Below are 24833 nucleotides of genomic sequence, written 5' to 3'. Positions count from 1 at the left end.
CCACCGCATCCACATATTCAGCTAAACCTTGAAAAGCAGTTGTCACATTCATACGAAAGCCCTCATGTTTCTGTAATAATTCTTGTTGTTGCTGTATTACTTGATCAAACTTATTTTCCATTTTATCATCCATTTTTTGTAACATCACTGTCATTTGCTTAATACTTTCAGCCATTAAATCCTGTAATTCTTTACCAGAAGGCGGTGGAGGTGAAGAAGATGGCGGGGGTGGCGGGTGGGAAGCCGGCTTAGAAGTTGGTTGAGGCGGCTGGGAAATCGGAGATGTAATTGACTTTGAAGTTGTGGGCGCCACTCTTCTTAAAGCCATATTAGCAATTTAAAATTTCAATTTATGTAAAAGTCTTTTAAACAACTAATCCAAAACGAATAATGAGAGTATTAAAAGTAGCAAAAGTTCCAGACCGGAAATCCAAATCACTTTCACTTCTTCTTGCTAAAAAGTATCATTCCATCGCCATTTTAAATCCACTTTCACACAATCCACCCCAAGTATAGGGAAGATCAGAGTATCCAAAGTTAGAGTAAAATCCAAAATAGGAAACAAACTTCCAGGGTCGGTTTGTCTGCATATAATAACTCACAGTTCAATTTAAGTTGCAGCGGTGGCGGCGGCTTCTAGCTTCTCCAAAGCGAAGGCGTCCTGGATCGCGGAGAATCCTCGGGGCTCCGGAGGAGTTCTAACCTACATCGTCCACATAGGACGACTCGGGAACTCAACTCCTACCCCGGGCAGCTCACCGATCCCCTTATGCCCGGGGGAAAGGTATCAAGCCATTTGACAGCTGATGCTTGCTGTCAAAACGGCTTTTACACGAAACAGGCGGGAGGCAGCTGTCGGCTGCGTCCGACGAGGTCGCCTGCACACCGGAAGTCGTAAACTTTGACATTCTAAACTTTAACGAAAACTTCAGAAAATATTTGAGGGAGGGAAAATTGTGTAATTAAAATGGGGCAGTTGTAAATGATAGGCTTTGTAGTCCAAACTAAATTTAATTGCACTTAGTTCCCATTGAGATCAGATTTAAAAAATAACCATAGGTGAAGTATAATTAAGTTCAGTGAGTCCTACATATGACTGGTTTAGTTCTAGAAGCAACTCATAGAGTCCATTTATTTCACCAAAATGTTACTTTCCTTTTAAAATTGTATTAGGTGATTGTTGACAAGCTGTTATATCTTCTCTATGAATACTTATGGGCATATGAAGAATCAGGTTAGCTTATCATTAATAGCTTCATACAGAAGGACAAATTGTGGAGAAATGCAGCATATCTGGGAGCTCTTTTTTGTCATTTCATGCAATTCTTTTCTGCTACAATCTTTGTTAGAGGATAGTAGTTGAGCTTATTAGCTATCTAATGCTTGGCATCATTGTAACTAATCCTTTGCCCTTCTCTAGCTTGCACTTCAGACTGGGCGGGAACCACCTCCAATCTGGCGAGTACAGAAAGCTTTGCTTCAAAAGTTTACACCAGAAATCAAGGATGGCCAGCGTCAGTTCTGTGCAACCAGCAATGTGAGTGACCATACCATCTGTTTAAATACTATCATACTCTCAGGGAAGCCAGAACTTCAGAGATGAGGGATCTCACCAACATGATAGATATGAAATCAGCAAATTATATTCAAGTATTTAAGGTCTGTTCCTATTCCTCCTTTTACTCCCACCCCCCCTTCAATATGATTCTACCATAAAGGTAGCACAGGGTTAAACCAAGTATAGAGATAGTTATTTTCTTTTGTTAGCCTTTTAATCAAAGAACTACCCCCCCCCCCCTTTTGCGCTTGGGATAGTCCAATTGAGCAATTAGCTTGATCTATTATTGTGTTGGGCAAAGGATTGCAATTTCAGTTCCATTTGTTCCCTCATTACTTCTGGAAGAAGAAAAGTTACAAATGGGATAGTGTCCCCTCCCTTTTCTTTCTGTATTCAATTTATTCTTTTCCTGCTTCACCCCTCAGTATCTGGGCTATTTTGGTGATGCCAAGAACCGTTACCAACGACTCTATGTTAAATTCTTGGAGAATATCAACAAGAAAGATTATGTCCGTGTGTGTTCTAAGAAACCTTGGCACCGGCCTCTGCAAGCTGTCAGGTAAAGGATTAGGAAGGTGGGTACATGTAAGAGAGTCCAGTTCTAGCTGAGGAACAGTAATACCTCTGGGTAATTGCTTTCTTATGCAGATTTCATTCTAGAGTAGCTGTTTTTAAATTGTTCTTTTCTCCAGAATTGCCTTGGGACATACATACAGTACATACATGCATTTCTTTCATTTCCCTATCCCTCCAATTCAATTCAAAACTCCCCTTAGGGGTTGCTCTTTGCCTTCTGTTTTTTCATTCTCAGTTACGTCACCTCACACATGAGGGTGATTGGCTCCTGTCACTGCCCTTTCACTCTTCCAGCTTAAGGGATGCAGAGCTCAGCCTCTTTATTCTGTTCTGCTTAATCGTGGAGCAGCTTCTAAGGTCAAGGGTGCCTTTACTTCCCTCACCGGCTCTTGCTTTTCTGGGCATCCTTTCCCTTGGGTTGCCCATCACTGCCTCTGATTCATCTTGAACTATTAGCAATAGCAATAGCACTTAGACTTATATACCACCCCAGCACTCTCTGGGCAGTTTACAATGTCAGCATATTGCCCCCAACAATCTGGGTCCTTATTTTACCGACCTCAGAAGGAGGAAAGGCTGAGTCAACCTCGAGCCCCATCAGGATCAAATTCCAGGCTGTGGGCAGTTTGCCTGCAATACTGCATTCTAACCACCACCAGGGCGTTCTACAAATTACATTGTGGACTGCCTGAACTTTTGTTGTGCTTGCTTGGCTATTGGGATATAAGGATTCCCAAGGCCTCACTGTTTCACTGATTTTTCCATTATGGCTTTCTTTGCGCTCACTCTCCTGCTGCAGTAAACCTGACCTCTCAAGTCAGCTCCCTCCTTTCACAGCCCAAGGCACATGGTTTTGGCTCTCAGTGCTCTGTTTTTCTGGTACAGGAGACAAAGTCAGCCCAAGGCTTCTACCCCCAAGGTTCCAGTGACACCCAAAGTTGAAAAACCTGAGAAGCTGGAAGTCCCAGGGAGAGCTGAGAAACCCCAAAAGCCTATTAAGGTTGAGAAGCTCCCCAAGGCTGAAAAAATGGACAAAACAGAGAATCTTCCCAAAGTGGAGAAAGGACCTAAGCCAGAAAAGCCCCCCAAGGCAGAGAAATTAGCCAAGGCAGAAAAGCCCCCCAGAGTGGAAAAAGCAGACCCTCCTGTGACCATGCTCATGAAAGATGCCCCAGGCAGCGGAACTTCTAAACCCAAGCCAAAGCCGGCCAAGGTGAAAGCTAAGCCACCCCCCAAGAAGAGGAAAAAATGGCTCAAGGAAGCATCTTCTTCAGACTCGGATTCTAGCCCTGACCAGCAGAGTGAGGAGGGTGAGTAGAAGGGTGAAGAAATTCCACCCATGTGGTGGGCATCAGAAACAGGCAGTTTTAAAAGGATACCAAGGACCTCTGTAGTCTTGGGAAGGGAAGAAATGTGGCAGGACTACTGATCCAAAGGCAGGCGTCACACATTATACCAGTGTTTTTCAATCTTGGCAACTTAAAAATGTGTGGACTTCAACTCCAGCAGGCTGGCTGGGGAATTCTGGGAGTTCAAGTCCATACATCTTAAAGTTGCCAAGGTTGAGAAACACTGCATTACACTGTTATGTGCTTGTTGGTAGTTTGGTGTGTTGTATGAACCTAGCCATTGGGGTTTATTTAACAGATCATACTGTGGCTCACTGCTGTATGTTTCAACTAGATCAAGGAGAAACTGTGATTTTACAAAGGTGGGGAATCTGGAGCTCCACATGATCCGGATTAGAAATCCCAGCAGTTCCAGCCCACAGGGAGAAGAGAAAAGAATCCTGGGAGTTGTGATCCAGCCATTTTGAAATGCCACTGGTTCTCTGAAAAGCCATAAGAGCTAGACTGAGAGAAATTATAGAAGGCTGACAATAGGGAATAGAAAGAAGAAGCCCTATCTACAGGGGGGCTTTTAAAGTGTAAGATTAGAAGAAACTTCAGATGAGTCAAGGAGAGAGCAAGACTGGTCTCTCTCTCTTCTTCCCTCTAACTTTTGGTTGTATGTATAATCAGCATTTCTCAACCTTGACAACTTTAAGATATGTAGCCTTCCACTCCCAGAATTCTCCAACCAGCATACTAGCTGGGGAATTCTGGAAGATGAAGTCCACACATATTAAAGTTGTCAAAGCTGAGAAACACTGGTATAAACCTACTATGTATTGCATTTGTTTGTTAACCTGTATTGAACCTTTTTGAAAAGCAGGGCTACAACTGTCTTCCATAATAAAATAATGCTCCATTTTCCATTCAGAACATGTCCCCACAGGTCGCATTCTCAATACACGAGCTATGAAGGAGATGTACCGCAGTTACGTGGAAATGCTGGTCAGCACTGCCCTTGATCCAGACATGATCCAAGCTCTTGAGGATACAAACGGTGAGCATTCTTGTGTACAGGTGCTTAGATGGGCTCATAGGCCAGTATGAAAAGCCACTGGCTTTTGTGTCCATGGGCCATTCTTCGGGAACCATGTAGCCCTCCTGTTTGCTTTCTGCTTTCTCTGATCACTCATATTTGCTTTATTGGGGTTGGCCTTCTGGAGATACAAAAGCTTTTTGTTCCGTAGGACTAGAGTAGAGTAGAGTAGAGTAGAGTAGAGTAGAGTAGAGTAGAGTAGAGTAGAGTAGAATAGAGTAGAGTAGAATAGAATAGAATAGAATAGAATAGAATAGAATAGAATAGTTGGAAGGGACCTTGCAGGTCTTCTAGTCCAACCCCCTGCTCAGACAGGAAACCCTATACCATTTCAGACAAATGGTTGTCCAATATCTTCTTAAAAACAATTTCTGGAGGCAAGTTGTTCCACTGATTAATTGTTCTGTCAGAAAATGTCTTCTTAGTTTTAGGTTGCTTCTCTCCTTGATTAGTTTCCATCCATTGCTTCTTGTCCTGCCCTCAGGTGCTTTGGAGAATAGCTTGACTCCCTCTTCTTTGTGGCAACCCCTGAGATATTGGAACACTGCTATCATGACACCCCTAGTCCTTCTTTTCATTAAACTAGACATACCCAATTCCAGCAACCGTTCCTTATATGTTTTAGCCTCCAGTCCCCTGATCATCTTTGTTGCTCTTCTCTGAACTCTTTCTGGAGTCTCAACATCTTTTTTACATCGTGGTGACCAAAACTGGATGCAGTATTCCAAGTGTGGCCTTACCAAGGCATTGTAAAGTGGTATTAACACTTCACATGATCTTGATTCTATCCCTCTGTTAATGCAGCCTAGAACTGTGTTGACTTTTTGGCACCTGCAGCACACTGCTGGCTCATATTTAAGTGATTGTCCACTAGGACTCCGAGATCCCTCTCACAGTTAACTACTACTGAGCCAGGTACCACCTATACTGTACCTGTGCATTTGGTTTTTCTTGCCTAAATGTAGAACCTTACTTTTTTCACCATTGAATTTCATTTTATTAGATAGTGCCCAATGTTCAAGTCTGTCCAGATCCTTCTGTATCTTAAGCCTATCTTCTGGAGTGTTGGCTATTCCTGCCAGCTTGGTGTCGTCTGCAATTTGATGAGTTCCCCATCTATCCCCTCATCCAAATCATTGATGAAGATGTTGAAGAACACTGGGCCTAGAACAGAGCCCTGGGGCACCCCACTACACGCTTCCCTCCATGTAGATGCAGTTCCATTGAGGACCACATGCTGATTACAGCTGGTCAGCCAGCTACAAATCCATCTGGTGGTGATGCTGTCTAACCCACATTTGTGGTCTACTTTATCAAATGCCTTACTGAAGTCCAAGTAAATTATATCCACAGCATTTCTCTGGTCCACTAATTTTGTCACCTGGTCAAAGAATGCAATAAGATTTGTCTGGCATGATTTGTTTTTGACAAACCCATGTTGGCTTTTGGTTATGACTTAGTTTGCCTCTAGGTGTTCACTGATTTGTTGCTTGATTATCTTTTCCAAGATCTTTCCAGGTATTGAGGTCAGGCTGATAAGTCTGTAGTTTCCTGGATCTATTTTTTTCCCTTTTTTGAAGATGGGAACTACATCAGCTCTTTTCCAGTTTTCTGGTAGTTCCCCAGTGCTCCAGGATCTTTGAAAGATATAGTTCAGTGGTTCTGAGATCACGTCTGCCAGTTCCTTCAGAACCTTGGGGTGTAATCCATCTGGTCCTGGTGATTTGACCTCGTCTAGGGTGAACAGGTGCTCACTTACCATTTTCTTGCCTATTTTAAATTGTGTTTCTAATCTGTTTTTTACGGTACTGTTTTTGATAGGTTGGACTGTTTTTTCCCTTTGTATAAAAGCGAATGCAAAAAATTAGTCAAGTAGTTCTGCTTTCTCCCTGTTGCTTGTCACCTTCTTGCCACTTTCTCCCACTAATGGACCAAGCGTTTCCTTGACTTTTCTTGTTTTTTACATGTTGAAAGAAGCTTTTTTTGTGTCATTTTTGACTTTTGTCGCAAGTCTTAGTTCATATTTGAGCCTTAGCTTTCCTCACTTAATCTTTGCAGGCTCGGACTATCTGCTGATATTCTGCCTTAGTTATGTGCCCCTCTTTCCACTTTTTATACTTGTCCTTTTTGTCTTTCAATTTATCAGAGAGTTCTTTATGCAGCCGTGCTGGTTTCTTTTGAGAGCTGTTATTTTTCTTCTTCATTGGTATTGTGCTAGACTGGGCTTTTATAATTCCACTTTTCAAAATTTCCCAAGCTTCTTGAGTTGTTTTCCCTTTGAGGATTCTCATCCATGGAATCCTTCCCAAGCTCTCTCTAAGTTTATTGAAATTAGCTCTCTTAAATTCCAAGACTCTAGTTTGACTATGTTCTATTGCTTGTGCTTGCATAAAGTTGAATTCCAATATTGCATGATCACTCCCCCCCAAGGTTCCTGTTAGTTCAACACCTTCTATCATTTCATCTCTGTTAGTGAGAATTAAGTCCAATATGGCTGATCCCCTAGTTCCCTTCTCTACTTTTTGGGAGACAAAGTTGTCTGCTAGGTTTGTCAGGAATCTGTTTGATCTTCCACTTGGTGCAGAGTTTGTCTCCCAGTTGATGTCAGGGTAATTAAAGACCCCCATTACTATTGTGATGTGCTTCCTACATACCTTAGTTAACTGACTAGGAAAAAGTTCATCTATTTCCTCTGGTTGGTTGGGTGGCCTATAGTATACACCTATTGCAATGTCATTTTTCCCCCTTTTATATTGACCCAAATGCATTCAAGACAGTTTTCATGATTGTTGTGCTCTATTTCTGTAGAGATGTAGATATTTCTTATATATAGTGCAACTCCACCTCCTCTTTTATTTGGTCTGTTTCTTTTAAATGATTTAAATCCCTCTAACTGTATGTTCCATTTGTGGGTTTCATCCCACCAAGTTTCCGTAATGGCAACAATATCATATCTACCCTCATTTACTTGAATTTCTAACTCACCCTGTTTATTGCTGATACTCTATGCATTGGTATATAGATATCTGAGTCCTTTTTGACTGACCCTTTGTTAACAGGTAGTCCTTGAGTTACGAATGTTCACTTAGCGAATGTTCAAAGTTGCAACATCCCCACCAAAAGTAGTTACGACCAGGTTCCAAAGTTACGTTTGTTGCAACTTTACAGCGGTCGTTCGCGCTTAAGAACAACCGTAGAGACGCTGCAACATGCTACTTTAGTACCATGCCTGAAAGTCCCGAACTGCCCACGCTCACCTCCTGCGCAGCCTTGGGTGCCGGAGCCCTTGTTCAGCCAAGCAGAGAAGCCTGGTGGCTGAACGCACTGCTCTTGTCCCTGCAATAGGCCCCCCATGGCCTTCCCCACCCTGAGATACCTCGTGTGCACTTAATGACCCACACATTTGATTAGCGAATGTGTGGGCCAAAGCACGAAGTGATCACGTTCAAGTTACGCCATTCACTCCTACGAATTCTCAGGTTACGAATGTAATTGGCAGGTTCCATTACATTCGTAACTCAAGGACTACCTGTACTTTCTACTTCTATATACTTCTATACTTGCTTAGGAAATTCCTGGGGCCAGAACAGACTGAATATATACATTCTTGTTCTATGTTGCCATAGTAAGAACTATAAACATGCTATTTTTAAAAAAAATGTATAGACATCTCCACATTCTTCCTAAGATGCCTGATTTTGCAAAATGCACTATAAATCCCCCAACTTTGATCTCTTGTGACTAGAGAACACCACTGAATGTTTCAATGTACTCCTTTGTAGCAGTCATTTGTATTAGACAAAGCTATGAAGGACTGGTTGGAGGAGAGGTTCTCAAACTTTGCAATCCCGCAGCCCTTTAAAATTATCAGTGAAATTCTGCATAAAACTAAATAAAAACTAAATAATAAATAAAACTCTAATTGTTATTGGCAGATATTTTTGACAGATGTCAAGACCCATGGGTTTAACCATTGTTCAGAGTGCTCTCTGGATTTTGTTTGTTGTTTTGCATATGTAAACTTGCTGTAGGCTTCTCCCAGTAAAGCAGGAATGAGCTTGTTAAGTGGGTCAGTTTTGCCTGCCTAAGCCCAATGAACTCCCCTCCCCCAGAAAAGTGTGCCTCCTCTAAATTGTTTTCTTAGGGGACCCACCATTTGAGAACACCTGGAGTAGAGTGGTCCTTAAGCAAGCGCTTATTTCTAACACATAGCATTTGAGAAATCTGGTCTTGCCTAAAAATTCCAGCCTCTTCAAAAAAGAAATGTGGCCTTGGAAACCTTGTTATGTTCCTTTCACTTGCTTGTCTAGAATTCAGTCCACTGCAGCCAGGTTTCCTTAGTGCAGGACACTGGCTGCCCATGTCCTGCATTGCGGGTTTCCTGTCTGCCCATCCTGGATGTTTTTTTTGGGGGGGGGTTTGTGACCTTTGCCATCTGTTTTGACAATCCTATCCCAGATGAACTGTATCTCCCGCCCATGAGGAAAATTGATGGAATTTTGAACGATCATAAGAAAAAGGTGCTGAAGAGAATGTCACTGAATCCATCACTACAGGTACGGAAAGAGGGCAAGTAGAATATGCTATTTCCCCACAGACTGATTTTGGAAAAGGGTATTTATTCTAAGTATAGACTTTACTTTGTTGCCCAGATTTGGCTCAAGTGTTTTCTTCCCATTCACCTTCACAGCAACAGTTGGGGAGAAAGGAGAGGCCTTGAAGACCAGAAGGTTTATAACACATAGTTTAGATAGGCTAAGAATCCAAACCTTAACTCCATGTTGTCTTGGATGTTTCAGTTCCTCTAGCCATGTATCATGCTTGTAAATGGCTCTGCACTGTCACCTTTCAATTCATGAGTCAGCAGCTTTTTCATATGGGGTTGGTATTAATCATATATGGTGGCAGAAATGCCAAAAATTTAAATTGGCATTTTAAAAGAAATGAGAGTGAAATTTCGCTTGATCCCCACATTGCACAAGGTTTCAGTGACCCTATTCCTAAGGCCTCATAAAATCTAAGTCAAAATGCTGAAATTTATCTCATGAGTTTTAGCCATGCCCCTTTTTTTTTTGGTTGGGGGGGGTATTTTATTTTTGAAGATCTATGGGTGGTATTTAGAAGTATCTGGCCACTTGTTTATCATTTTCTACTTATACCGGTAGTGTACTCTTAACCCCAGAGTTTTTTTGCAAAATCTTCACCATAAACAGGAGAGCTTGATAGTTCCTTTTTTTCCTGTGTTAGCAATATACTGTGAAAGCAGCTTTAACTTTGCATGTATCATATTGGGAAGAGGATTTATACAGGTAGTCCTTGTTTAGCAAATGCCTCATTTAGCGACCATTCACAATTACAACAGTTATGAAAAAGTAACTTTACAGCCAATTATTGCATTTGTGACCTTTGAAAGTCTGTAAAGCAAAGGAAAGCTCAAATAATATAATCAAAGTCAAGGTTTCACTTAGCAACTGTTCTGCTTAATGGCCAAGTTGCCAGTCCCAATTTTGGTTGCTAAACAAGGGCTACCTGTATGCCTTGTTGGAATGATCAGACAAGTCAAATGAAAGGGCCGTTTTTCTATATTTTAAAATGAGGCATCCTGCTCCCAGCTGAGAAAAGCCATTTCCTCCCCATCCTGCTTAAAAACAGTTTGTGAAATAAAAATAAATAATATCTTCAAATACAGGGGGGAAACTGAGGTTTCTTTGGTGTCACAATGCCCAGGCTCTAGACATGCAGTACATGTTGGACCAAGAGTATGGAAGAATCACCTCATTTTCAGGACCTTGTACTATTGGTGTCTGCTTGAATAGTCTGTAGTTCAATTTTTCTAATCAATGAGAATCCTGTTAAGTAGTGATGTTGTTGTCTGTTTCAAGGAAAGAAGTAGTCTGGTCCTACTTATATACAGGGGTAGTTCTCCCCTAGACCACCTCCTACCTCTAATCTGTTGTCTCTGGTGTCTTTTCAGTGGCTATACCCAACTTTATTATTTCAGGATGTCCCCATCTCTCTATATATTTAAATATCTGATTTGTCTAGTCCCTAACTTCTTGGGATCTTTGTAACAACAGAAAGTGGAATGAATTGACCCAACAACTGGAGGTTGTAAAGAAGCTGCTTCTTCTCACATTTACTTTCTTCCCCATCCAGGAGGCACTCCACATGTTCCCCCAACTCCATGCTGAGACATGTGATACAACAGTTAAGTTGCGCTCAGGTGGTGATCCTTACAACCGCAAGACTCTCAACAAACTCAAGAAGAATGTATCCAAACCACAGGTAAGTGTTGCGGTTGAAGGTGGTGCCCAGGATCTGTGGTAAACTTATTCATTTACACTAATTACTCTTATTTTTCTTTTCCACCAGAGAGCTCAAGGTAAGAATAGTTGTGCTCCTACTCAGCTTCTGTTTTATGCTCACATACAGTGAGGGAAAAAATTATTTGATCCCCTGCTGATTTTGTACGTTTGCCCACTGACAAAGAAATGATCAGTCTATAACAGTGGTGGCGAACCTATGGCACGCGTGCCAGAGGCGGCACTCAGAGCCCTCTCTGTGGGCACGTGCACCATGCTCCGGAGATGGCAACCGTCCCTCTTCAACCAGCCGCCTGCTAACTCGCCGAGGTCCCACGTGGCTGCATGCATCCCAGCACGGCTGGTTTCCCTCCCTCCCCCCCATCCCATCCCTCCTGGCCTCGCATGCTCTCTTTTTCCCAGGCATGACCCACTGCATCACTTCCTCAGCTGTTGGCGGGCCATCCAGCTGAGAGGCAGCTTCTCTGAACTGCTGGTGTCGGGCTGTGGAGCCTCAGAGTGCGCCAGTTGAGGGGCCGGCAGGCTGTGGCTGCTGACGGACACTGTCGGCCCCCATGCGCTCGCTGGCCTCTGTGTGCGGGGGCCCATGGTATCAGGCAGCAGCTGCCCCGGCCCCTGCCTCGCCTTGCCCTGCAACAATGGCACCCCCGCTCTACCTCGCCTCACCTTGCCTCACCCTGCAGGACGAGCCTCCTGCCCACTGCCCCACCTGCCAGAGACCCCCTGGATCTCCCCCAACCCTGCCTGGCCCCCACAGGCGTCCCTCCCCACGAGCAACATCGAGGTGACCACGCCCATCTTGGCCATACCCACCCAGTCTGCCATGACCACCACAGCCACACCCACCTGGCACCCAGCGATAAATAAGTGGGGTTTGGGTTGCAGTTTGGGCACTCGGTCTCTAAAAGGTTCGCCATCACTGGTCTATAATTTTAATGGTAGGTTTATTTTAACAGTGAGAGACAGAATAACAAAAAAATCCAGAAAAATGCATTTCAAAAAAGTTATAAATTGATTTGCATTTTAATGAGTGAAATAAGTATTTGACCCCTTCGCAAAACATGACTTAGTACTTGGTGGCAAAACCCTTGTTGGCAATCACAGAGGTCAGACGTTTCTTGTAGTTGGCCACCAGGTTTGCACATATCTCAGGAGGGATTTTGTCCCACTCCTCCTCGCAGATCCTCTCCAAGTCATTAAGGTTTCGAGACTGACGTTTGGCAGCTCGAACCTTCAGCTCCCTCCACAGATTTTCTATGGGATTAAGGTCTGGAGACTGGCTCGACCACTCCAGGACCTTAATGTGCTTCTTCTTGAGCCACTCCTTTGTTGCCTTGGCCGTGTGTTTTGGGTCATTGCCATGCTGGAATACCCATCCACAACCCATTTTCAATGCCCTAGCTGAGGGAAGGAGGTTCTCACCCAAGATTTGACGGTACATGGCCCCATCCATCGTCCCTTTGATGCGGTGAAGTTGTCCTGTCCCCTTAGCAGAAAAACACCCCCAAAGCATAATGTGTCCACCTCCATGTTTGACAGTGGGGATGGTGTTCTTGGGGTGATAGACAGCATTCCTCCTCCTCCTCCAAACACAGCGAGTTGAGTTGATGCCAAAGAGCTCGATTTTGGTCTCATCTGACCACAACACTTTCACCCAGTTCTCCTCTGAATCATTCAGATGTTCATTGGCAAACTTCAGACGGGCCTGTACATGTGCTTTCTTGAGCAGGGGGACCTTGCGGGCGCTGCAGAATTTCAGTCCTTCGCGGCGTAGTGTGTTACCAATTGTTTTCTTGGTAACTATGGTCCCAGCTGCCTTGAGATCATTGACAAGATTCTCCCATGTAGTTCTGGGCTGATTCCTCACCGTTCTCATGATCATTGAAACTCCACGAGGTGAGATCTTGCATGGAGCCCCAGACTGAGGGAGATTGACAGTTATTTTGTGTTTCTTCCATTTTCACACCAACTGTTGTCACCTTCTCACCAAGCTGCTTGGCGATAGTCTTGTAGCCCATTCCAGCCTTGTGTAGGTCTACAATCTTGCCCCTGACATCCTTGGACAGCTCTTTGGTTTTGGCCATGGTGGAGAGTTTGGAATCTGATTGATTGCTTCTGTGGACAGGTGTCTTTGATACAGGTAACAAACTGAGATTAGGAGCACTCCCTTTAAGAGAGTGCTCCTAATCTCAGCTCGTTACCTGTATAAACAACACCTGGGAGCCAGAAATCTTGCTGATTGATAGGGCAGGGCTTTTCAACCTTTTCACAGATTGTACCACTTTTAGGACATGACAATATTTGAGTACCACCAGTGCTTAGCAATGTGTCAAAAACTTGATGACTAAAAAAAGGGGGGGGATTTGGGGTTTTACTGATTAGATTAATTTGTTGTTATAGAAATGGCTAGTTTATAATATTATGGAAAAGTAAAAAGTTGAGGTTCAGTGTTAATGCTTCCTTCTACTGCAACAGATGAAGTCTGTTTTTTTCCCTTCTCCCCCTCACTTTTTTCCCCTTTTCCTCCCCACTGTATCCTATTTGCTTTTGTATTTTTGTATTTTATTCTATAATCTAATAAAATGTTACAAACTGTAGAAAAAAGTAAAAAAGTTTTAATTTCTTTGGTGGCTGTTCCTTTGCTGAATCACTTTCCGTTTGCACTGACAAATGTATGATGAATTTATCCATGTTTATTAATATGCACCACTACCAGCTAGCTCAGGGGTCTTCAAACCTGGCACTTTTAAGACTTGTGGACTTCAACTCCCAGAATTCCTCAGCCATCATGGCTGGATGAGGAATTCTGGGAGTTGAAGTCCGCAGGTCTTAAAGTTGCTAGGTTTGTAGACTGCTGAGCTAGCTGGTCGGCCCTTCTTCCTCTCTCCCTCTCCTCTTCTTCCTCCCTGCCTTCTGAGCTCTCTTCCACAGTGTAGTAAGAATGCACACACACCCCTCCATCCCTTCCCTATACCCTTAAAGACACAGAAATCAAGCGCAAAGCAAGAAAGGCTCACAAAAGCCTCCCAGAATAAAGAAACACTAAACTCCGGGGGTTTTTACTTTAAGCTGCCTCAGGCGTGTCTCAGTTTAAACAATGTAGCAAAGGCTCAGCAGTTGCAAAAAGTGATAACCTTAAATTAAGCCTGTTTACCTACAAAGAAAACTTGCTAAAAGCCATAGACAGACTCAAGATAAGGGGGTAAAACTAATTACATTTGTTTAAACTTAAAGGAATTAAACCTACAGAAGCCAACACTTTGGACTCATTGCTAGCCTTTGTGAAACAGACTAAAATATTCCAATAACCAAAGCACACAAATCGAGCCTCTGAATTACAAAATGCTGTAAAAACTGTATAAAAATCCTTATGGTAATTCATTCAAGCTGCCAGCTGATCAGGAACCCACTGGCTTCCGAAATAAACCCACCTCCTTTCCGACATGCTCATCTCCTGGCTTTTCATTTCATCAGCGCTGATTGCATTCTCCTATCTGGAGAAAATGAACCAGGGGACCTTTTCTTCCAGCAACAGCTGCTACTTCTTCCCTGTCCCTGTTTCCTCCCTGCCTGCTGAGCTCTCCTTCCACAGCTTCTTCTCCGTTCCCTTCTCTTTTCCTGTTGTCTTTTTTCCCCTTTCCCACCAAAACCACCTCCTTTTATATCCTCTCCTCTCCTCCCCTTTTTTCTTCAGTTCACCTCCAGCTCCGGAACCGCCAATCAGCTGGAGCCCTGCCAGAGTTCCTGGGGCTTCTGCTGAGCCCCGACAGCCCTGCAGCTCCAGCTGCCTCTCCCTCAGGCTTGGGTCGCTTCAGCTCATTCCCCTCCCCCGCTACACTTCTCTAGGATGGTCACGTACCACCTGCCACGTGCCAAAGTACCACAGGTGGTACGTGTACCACCGGTTGAAAAGCCCTGTGATAGGGGATCAAATACTTATTTCATGCATTAAAATGCAAATCAATTTATAACTTTTTTGAAATGCATTTTTCTGGATTTTTTTTGTTCTTATTCTGTCTCTCACTGTTAAAATAAACCTACCATTAAAATTATAGACTGATCATTTCTTTGTCAGTGGGCAAACGTACAAAATTAGCAGGGGATCAAATAATTTTTTCCCTCACTGTAAATGCCATTTTTAATATTTTCCCTTGGGAATTCTGAGTTTATAAAATATACAAACATTTGATATTGGGAATTTAAAACTTCCAGCATTAAGAACTGTAACTTCAGCAAGTATTTTACATTTTCAGTTTTGAAAATTTAATACAGATAGTCCTCACTTAACAACCCTAATTGGGACCAGAGTTTCCATCACTAAGCAAAATGGTTATTAGACGAAACATCATGTAACTGCACTACTTAGCGACAGCAGTTCCTGTAGTCTCGGTTGCCAACATTAGGTGAGAACCTCATGCTTCTCTTGCCCTGTCACACTCACCTCCGGTCCAGCTCCCCCCACCCACCTGTCTTTCCCCCCCATCTCTGGCCTTTTTACTGCCCTGCACTCCACCACCACTGCCTATCCCTGCTGTCCCCCACCAGCCCCAGCTGACCTTTGCTGTCTTCTTCCTCCCACTATTAATGAGGTGCACTCAGCTAAGACAGCATCTGGCCCTTTGTGAGACTGCCACAAGACTATGAGGCCTCTGGTCATGCCTCAGCAGCAGTGGGAGGAAGAAGGCAAAGGTCAGCTGAGAGCAGTGGGGAGCAGCAGGAATAGGTGGCAGTGGAGTGCAGGACGACCAAAAGGCCAGAGATTGGGGGGGGGGGGGAATTGGCAGGTGGGGGGAATTGAAGCACACACTGTGGTTGTAAAGGCAGGCAGGCTGCCAAGCACCCAAATGTTTAACATGTGACCAGAGAGGCATTGCAAGGGCTGTAGCCTCAAGGACTGGCCATTACTACCATTGGTTTGGCACCATTGTAACTTTGAATGGTTGTTGAAGAAAAGGGTCATTAAGTGAGGACTACCTGTATGTCTTTAAGGGAAGAAAATACTCAGATCTTGATAGTCTTAAGAAACCATTAGGATTTACAAATTTCTATTTATCAGCAATATCTCTGGATTTTTTTTCTCCCTGCTTTTTAAACTGTGGCTTGAAATGCACTTTGTCTTAAGAAAAAAGGGCAGAAGAAAGGAAAAGAGATATACTGTCTCTATTGCCATCAACAGCTGTGGAGATGAAAGGCTTAACCAATGTAGGACTTGTGAAGTAAACTATTGTAGATGGAAGGAAGAATGATATTAATAGATCTCTCAGCCAACAGATGTGGCAGTTATGGAAGTTCAAGCCTATCCCTTCAGGAGGAAATCAGTTTTTGAAAGCTGTGTAGTAGATTTTGGCAGGAAAGGGGAGTAAAAGAAAGTAAGAGTGGAAGCTTAGTGATGGACATGAAAGTGAGGGGTAAGAAAATCTACCTTTTCATTTCATATTTTTGAATACTCCATTCCACTGTGTGCACGCTCATTTATGTTTTCTCTTTTAACTTGGAGGAAAAAATCTCTTTTGTAAATTATAAAATGGACTTTACAATGGCATCTTTCATCCCCACCTCCACATCTGGCATTCTGATACAGCATTGTCAATCGAACACCTGATTCTGTGGTTTCATTCCTGCACCTCATTCTCCTGCATGGATAGACCAGGCCCATTGATTGCCCTAATTGAAATTCCAGATATTAAGGTGGGGATGGGTCCGTGTAACAGGAAGGAAAGAGTTTTAACTTTGTTAAACAGTTTAACAAAGGCTGAAATGAGAAGATGAGGGCAGGTGAAAACTTCCTAGGTTTTTTTTAAATTAATCACTGAGAGGGAATATTGAATATAAGACTTTAGAAGTTCATGGCTGTTGTAAAGTTGTATGGAAATGTAACATGCAGTGGTTTCCCTTCACTCTTTGTCCTTATTGCTGACAGGAATTCAATGTGGAAGCAGAGAAGTCCCTTTTCTACACTCTCTACCATTCCCTTCACCACTACAAATACCACACCTTTCTGCGTTGTAAGGATGAGGTAAGTAAAGGTCCTGAGTAAACCCCATTTGGGTTTGCAGGTTGTTTGCTAGATTTATAACCTGTCTTTCATTCAGGAGCTCAAGGCAGTACGCATAGCATTGCTTCCTCTCATTTTTTTCCCACAACAACTTTGGGAGGTAGGTTTTGCTGAGGGAGAGTGAATGACCAAAAGTCATCCAGTGTGTTTCCATGGCTGAGGGTGGACTTGAACCTGCATCACTCCACCTGTGTCCTTCCCAAGGACCTGGGATAAATGTGTTAAAGATATTGCCACAGGATGTAAGGCAGGGGTCTTCAAACTTGGCCCTTTTATGACTTGTATGAGGAATTCTGGGAGTTGAAGTCCACAAGTCATAAAAGGGCCAAGTTTGAAGACCCCTGATGTAAGGTGTTCCAAGTGAAGCCGCCTTTTACAATTGACTGATACAGGTACAGGTAGTCCTCAACTTACAACTGTTCATTTAGTGACCATTCAAAGTTACAACAGCACTGAAAAAATTAATTTATGACCATTTTTCACGCATCCCCATGGTCACGTGATCAAAATTCAGATGCTTGGCAACTGACTCATATTTATGATGGTTGCAGTGTCCTGGGGTCATGTGATCACCATTGAGAAGCAAAGTCAGTGGGGAAGCCAGATTCACTTAACAACCATGTTACTAACTTAACAACTGCAGTGATTCACTTAACAACTGTAGCAAGAAAGGTCATAAAATGGGGCAAAATTCACTTAACTATCTCGCTTAGCAACAGAAATTTTGGGCTCAATTGTGGTCATAAGTTGAAGACTACCTGTATTTTGGGATTTTCTCCAGTTCTTCTACTATTATTATGTTTCATCGCACAATCAGCCAAATGTTTAGACTGGATTTGCCATTTTTGTCTACCTGTTGAGTTCCTTTCCAAGGACCTGGGATAGGCAGATGTGGATGTTTGATTGTATTACAGATATCCTTGCAGGATGGAAGCTGTTCCAAGTAAGGCTGCCTTTTGCAATTAACTGATGGTAAATTTCTCAATGCCAATGGTGTTCAAGTGGTGCTCCAGTTGTTTTGGGATAGCACCCAAGGCGCCTATGACTATTGGTACTACCTTTGCTTGCTTTAGCCGAAGTCATTCTATTTCTGTTTGCAGGTCTTTGTATTTTGTTATCTTCTCAAGGTCTTTCTGTTCTACTCTGCTGTCTCCAGGCACTGCCACCTCCACCATCCAGACTTCTTTGTCTTATCAACAATTGTTAAGTCTGGGGTGTTATGTGGCAGGTGCCTGTCTGTTTGAATTCTAAAGTCCCAGAGCAATTTAGCTTCTTCATTTTGTATTACTTTCTCTATTTTATGGTCCCACCAGTTCTTGCTTGCAAGCAAATGGTATTTCTTGCAGATCTTCCAATGCACCATTGTTGCTACTTTGTCATGCCATTGCTTGTAGTCAGTCTGTGTGATCTTCTTGCAGCAGCTTACCAGGTGGTCCACTGTTTCTTCAGCTTCTTTGCAGAGGCGGCACTTATTGTCTGTTGCTGTCATCTCAATTCTGGCTTTGTATGCATTTCTTCTTAAGGCTTGGTCTTGTGCAGCCAGAGTTAGTCCCTCAGTCTCTTTCTTCAACTTTCCTGTTCTTAGCCATTGCCAGGTCTTGTTATTTTATGCTTTCCCTGCTATTTTTTTAATGTACTGGCCATGTAGTGCTTTGTCTTCCCATGCCTCCATTCTGTTCTTCATTTCGTCCTTCTTGTAGGCCAGTTTGGTCTCTCCAGTAGTCAGTAAGCCTTCCTGATATACTAACTTCAGTGCATCTTCATCATTGTCCTTCATATATTAATAATAATAATAAAGTTGGAAGGGACCTTGGAGGTCATCTAGTCCAAGGCTTTTCAACCTTTTTACCGATTGTACCACTTTTAGGATATGGTAATATTCGAGTACCAACTAGCAAGGTGTCAAATACTTGATGACCAAAAAAAAAAACCTGTTCAAAGTTGCAATTGCACTGAAATGACTTATGACCATTTTTCACACTTATGACCATTGCAGCATGCCCAGGGTCATGTGATTTATATTTGGATGCTTGGCAACTGATTCATATTTATAATGGTCACAGTGTTCCAGGGTCATGGGATCCCCTTCTGCAACCTTTTGACAAGCAAAGTCAATGGCAGAGCTGCTGGTGGCCAAGTGCTAAGGCGGGACTTCCTTTCCTCCCTCCCTTCCCTGCCTCCCTTTTTCTCATTCCCATCTCCTTCTGAAGGAAGAATTTGAACACCGCCCCCCCCTATTTTCCCTCTTCCATATATTGATCAAACAAAGAAAGGCTTCCAGAGACAGAAAAGACAAGCTGCTGAGTGAACTAGCTTAAAAAGGCACATTCCCCTTTAAGAATTAGCTACTGGCTAGAAAGGAAAGGAGCGCAGCCTGTACTTAAGGAAGAAAAAAAAATGTAAGTACTGGCTTCCGGCTAAGGCAACCTCCCCAAATGGCTCCATTCATAAGTAAAGGAATGCTACAGGCAAAATCCATTCAGGAGAAAAATACTTCAAAATCCCTTACAGCAAAACTTACAGCTAACAACAGCAGAGCAATAGAAGCTAACAGGAGACATCAGCCAAATAGAAATTGCCAAACACTCCTTAAGAACACAAAGCCCTTATTGCACAAATCCCAGAACTTCAAAGTCCTAAAAGCACATAAGAATCCTTCCACTCTCCATCTCCTTCCCTCCTCCGTGCCTCACCTCCAGCCATTGCTGCCTTTTTTCATTCCTCTTGGAGGGCGACCCCTCTCTCTCCCCCCCCCCCNTGCATTTCTTGCCTGTTTGCTGCTGCCAGCACAGGTGGCTGCCACAGCAGTTGTAGATCGGCTCATGGCCAGCCTGCTTGATTTCCTCTCCCCCTCCCCTGCAGCTGACTCTGCCTCCTCCCAAGGCTGCTGCTTTTTTTCTCTCTCCCTCTCCTGCCCAAACTGCCTCCTTTTATAGGCTCTCCTGTCTCCGCCCCCTCCTCCTTTCTCATGGGGGAGGGTGAGTCAGAAGTGAGCCTGGGGCCTTTGCAGCTCCAGAGGACTCTCTCACTGTAAGTCCTTGCCTGCGCTGGCTCTTTCCCTCACCCACTACACTTGGCTAGGCAGGGCTGCGTGCCACCTGCCACTCATTAATGTACCACAAGTGGTACCACCCGTTGAAAAGCCCTGATCTAGTCCAACCCCCTGCTCAGGCAGGAAACCCTATACCATTTCAGACAAATGGCTGTCCAGTCTCTTAAAAACTTCCAGTGTTGGAGCATTCACAGCTTCTGGAGGCAGGTTGTTCCACTAATTAATTGTTCTAACTGTCAGGAAATTTCTCCTTAGTTCTAGATTGCTTCTCTCTTTGGTTAGTTTTCATCCATTGCTTCTTGTCCTGCCTTCAGGTGCTTTGGAGAATAGCTTTACTCCCTCTTCTTTGTGGCAGCCCCTGAGATATTGGAACACTGCTATCATGTCACCCCTAGTCCTTCTCTTCATTAAACTAGACATACCCAATTCCAGCAACCGTTCCTTATATGTTTTAGCCTCCAGTCCCCTGATCATCTTTGTTGCTCTTCTCTGAACTCTTTCTAGAGTCTCAACATCTTTTTTACATCGTGGTGACCAAAACTGGATGCAGTATTCCAAGTGTGGCCTTACCAAGGCATTGTAAAGTGGTATTAACACTTCACATGATCTTGATTCTATCCCTCTGTTAATGCAGCCTAGAACTGTGTTGGCTTTTTTGGCAGCTGCAGCACACTGCTGGCTCATATTTAAGTGATTGTCCACTAGGATTCCAAGATCCCTCTCACAGTTGCTACTATTGAGCAAGGTACCACCTATACTATACCTGTGCATTTGGTTTTTCTTGCCTAAATGTAGAACCTTACTTTTTTCACCATTGAATTTCATTTTATTAGATAGTGCCCAATGTTCAAGTCTGTCCAGATCCTTCTGTATCTTAAGCCTATCTTCTGGAGTGTTGGCTATTCCTGCCAGCTTGGTGTCGTCTGCAAATTTGATGAGTTCCCCATCTATCCTCTCATCCAAATCATTGATGAAGATGTTGAAGAGCACTGGGCCCAGAACAGAGCCCTGGGGCACCCCACTACACGCTTCCCTCCATGTAGATACAGTTCCATTGAGGACCACATGCTGAGTACAGCTGGTCAGCCAGCTACAAATCCATCTGGTGGTGATGCTGTCTAACCCACGTTTGTGGTCTACTTTATCAAATGCCTTACTGAAGTCCAAGTAAATTATATCTACAGCATTCCTCTGGTCCACTAATTTTGTCACCTAGTCAAAGAATGCAATAAGATTTGTCTGGCATGATCTGTTTTTGACAAACCCATGTTGGCTTTTGGTAATGACTTTGTTTGCCTCTAGGTGTTTGCTGATTCGTTGCTTGATTATCTTTTCCAAGATCTTCCCAGGTATTGAGGTCAGGCTGATAGGTCTGTAGTTTCCTGGATCCATTTCTTTTCCTTTTTTTGAAGATGGGAACTACTTCAGCTCTTTTCTAGTCCTCTGGTAGTTCCCCAGTGCTCCAGGATCTTTGAAAGATATAGTTCAGTGGTTCTGAGATCACATCTGCCGGTTCCTTCAGAACCTTGGGGTGTAATCCATCTGTTCCTGGTTATTTGACCTCGTCTAGGGTGGACAGGTGCTCACCATTTTCTTGCCTATCTTAACTTGTATTTCTAATCTGTTTTTTACGGTTCTGTTTTTGATAGGTTGGACTGTTTTTTCCCTTTGTGTAAATACGGATGCAAAAAACGAGTTAAGTAGTTCTGCTTTCTCCCTGTTGCTTGTCACCTTCTTGCCACTTTCTCCCACTAGTGGACCAATCATTTCGTTAACTTTTTTCTTGTTTTTTACATGTTGAAAGAAGCTTTTTTTGTTATTTTTGACTTCTGTTGCAAGCTTTAATTCATTTTGAGCCTTGGCTTTCCTCACTCCATCTTTGCAGGCTCGGGCTATTTGCTGATATTCTGCCTTAGTTATGTGCCCCTTTTTATGCTTGTCCTTTTTGTCTTTCAATTTATCACAGAGTTCTTTATGCAGCCATGCTGGTTTCTTTTGAGAACTGTTAGTTTTCTTCTTCGTTGGTATTGTTCTTCCAAAGCCATTTTTTCTTCTTCAACCATCTAATGTATTTGCAACATTCCATGCCCACCTATTTGCCTTGGTAGGTAGAGTCTGTCAATGTCGCTGTGAGGATGAAGGGCATGATTCTTTGTCATTGTTCTGGTCTTCCTATTCATTGCTTTTAGTTCTGCTTGAGTCCAGTCCACTATTTCAGCTGTGTATCTAATGACTGGAATTGCCCAGGTGTTGATTGCCTTGATGGTATTTCCTCCATTGAGTTTGGACTTTAAGATCTTCTTCACTCTCTTGATGTATTCACCTCTAATCTTTTTCTTGACTTCAGTGTGCTTGATGTTGTCAGCTTGAAGGATACCCAGGTATTTGTAGTAATCTTCATCCAGATGCCTAATGTTATTTTTGTGGGGCATCTTGATTCCTTCAGTTTTCACTATTTTTCCTTGTTTCATAGTAAGTGTGGCACATTTGTGCAAGCCAAACTCCATTGCAATATCTTGGCTATATATACGGACAGTGTTGAGCAGCGATTCTATTTCAGATGGTGTTTTTCCATACAGCTTCAGATCATCCATGTAAAGGAGGTGGGATAGTGTGGCAGATGTTTTTGATGTTTGAGAGCCATGGCCTGAGTTATTCAGTATTGTTGACAGAGGAAACAGTGCAATAACAAATAGTAGCGGTGATAGTGAATCTCCTTGAAATATTCCTCTCTTGATATTAACCTCTCCCAGTCACTCACCATTGACCTGCAATTGTCTTTCATTGTGCCATCAATCTTTGCACAAACTTTCTGATGTTTCTACTGACTCCTGTTATTTCTAGGCACTTGGTTATTTCTAGGCACTTGATTATCCAGTCATGTGGCAGAGAATCAAATGCCTTTTTGTAGTCAATCCATGCTACATTCAGGTTGGTCTTCCTTGCAGTTTTCAAAAATCATTTTGTCAATTAGGAGTTGATCTTTTGTTCCTCTGCTATTGGGGAAGTTTCCTGTCTGCTCAGGTGGAAAGAGATTGTTTTCAACTAGATGCTGTTGGACTGCATCAGATACCACACCAGTTAGCAATTTGAAAGTTGTTAGTAATCAGGTAATTAGCCTGTAGTTGCCTGGTGCTGCCCCTTTTGCTAGATCTTTCATTATCAGGTAGGTTTTCCCAGATCTTAACCACTCTTCAATTTCACCTCCTTGTAGTATGTTGTTGAACTGCTTGGCAATGAGTGGGTATAGAACAGTTAGATGTTTCAACCAAAAACTATGCAGTTCATCTTCACCTGGTGCTGACCAATTCTTGATCTTCCTTGCTCTTTTCTCTACCATTTCTGCTGTTATTACTAGTTCTTTCATTTCAACTTCTGTTTTATTTGCATCCACCTCTTCTAACCAAGCTGCATCCTTATTGTATTCCTTTGGGTTATCCCATATCTACGCCCAGAACTGCATTGTTTCTTCCTTGTCAGGTACTGACTGATTCACTGCAGTTTTTCCATTGATGGATTGGTAGAAACATTTTTGATTGGATTGAAATTGGAGGTTCTGCCTATAATTTGCAGTTCGAGTTTCGTATCTGCTGATCTTCTTGGCTATAGCTGTTATTTGCTGCTTTATTATTTCCAGTGCTTCCTTGATCTTCCTTGTTTCTAAGTGGTATTTCTTGATTAGGTATTCTTTGGTCTTCTTGTTCTTCAGCTTCTTTTCTTTCATCTGTTCTAGCTTGCTTGCATGTGATCTTAACTTGCTCATCTTATTTTCTAGTCTAACCTTCCATTTTTTTGGTGCACTGTTTGTTTGTTTTTCTTGTTGATTTTGCATCCCAGGTATTCAGTTATAACTGCAGCTGTGCTGTACATTAGTTGGTTTGTTTCTTGCAGTGAATTGGTGCTTATACTTGATATTGCGGTATTTGCATCTTCTTTTTTTTAATACTATTTTATTGGTTTTCCAGTTTTACATTTGAGTATTTGGAAGGCAACGTGGTGATTGGGTTAATCAATAGTTCAATAACAAAATCTTTAGTACATATCTCAGGTTACATCATCAAATATTTCTTCTCTGTTTCCCTTAACATTTGCTATATCGTATTTAAGCTAATAAATTTCTAATTATATCAAATTCAGTAAAAACTTCATTATCACATTTATCAATACATTTTTTGCTTATACATATCTTAATAAATCTTCATAAACAATTCATATCCTGTTATTAAATTTTACCTAATTTTTGGTTTTTAATTACCATACTCCAATTTAACCTTTAGTATCCATAGTATTTGAGTTTCGGGTAACCCAAATTTCCTTTGTCTCACTTCGTAGAAATTGTAATATCTAAAATGCACATATTACTTACTTAAATATATTCTTATTCTATTGCATAAACGTTTTCTATTTCTCACCCTAGTACACCCACTAATAATCGAGTATCCTTTGTTAGCTCAAGTCTATCATCTACAGTCAGGTCCAGGAATATTGGGACATCGACACAATTCGAACATCTTTGGCTCTATACACCACCACAATGGAGTTGGAATGAAACAAACACAATGTGCTTTAACTGCAGACTGTCAGCTTTAATTTGAGGGTATGTACATCCAACTCAGGTGAACGGTGTAGGACTTACAGCAGTTTGCATATGTGCCTCCCACCCGTCAAGGGACCAAAGGTAATGGGACAGAATAATAATCATAAATCAAACTTTCCCTTCTTAATACTTGGTTGCAAATCCTTTGCAGTCAATCACAGCCTGAAGTCTGGAACGCATAGACATCACCAGACGCTGGGTTTCATCCCTGGTGATGCTCTGCCAGGCCTCTACTGCAACTGTCT

At 42.6% G+C, this 24833-nt stretch overlaps 1 protein-coding gene across 1 annotated transcript in view; it reads left to right on the top strand.

Annotated features, from left to right (window-relative positions):
• LOC107290040 (proline-rich protein 12-like) overlaps positions 1 to 24833 on the top strand; it is an 87517-nt gene that overhangs the window by 56908 nt on the left and 5776 nt on the right. The window contains exons 8-14 of the mRNA XM_029284668.1: positions 1421 to 1537; positions 1984 to 2117; positions 3020 to 3444; positions 4397 to 4522; positions 9020 to 9117; positions 10718 to 10846; positions 16805 to 16900. Coding sequence (XP_029140501.1) covers positions 1421 to 1537; positions 1984 to 2117; positions 3020 to 3444; positions 4397 to 4522; positions 9020 to 9117; positions 10718 to 10846; positions 16805 to 16900 — 1125 coding nt within the window. The remainder of the gene's footprint in view (positions 1 to 1420; positions 1538 to 1983; positions 2118 to 3019; positions 3445 to 4396; positions 4523 to 9019; positions 9118 to 10717; positions 10847 to 16804; positions 16901 to 24833) is intronic.

Source organism: Protobothrops mucrosquamatus, unplaced genomic scaffold (assembly GCF_001527695.2).
Source record: "Protobothrops mucrosquamatus isolate PMUCROS unplaced genomic scaffold, P.Mucros_1.0 scaffold810, whole genome shotgun sequence".
NCBI classification, from domain to species: domain Eukaryota; kingdom Metazoa; phylum Chordata; class Lepidosauria; order Squamata; family Viperidae; genus Protobothrops; species Protobothrops mucrosquamatus.
Note: the sequence above shows the minus strand (reverse complement) of the source record. Positions and strands in the feature narration are given on the sequence as shown.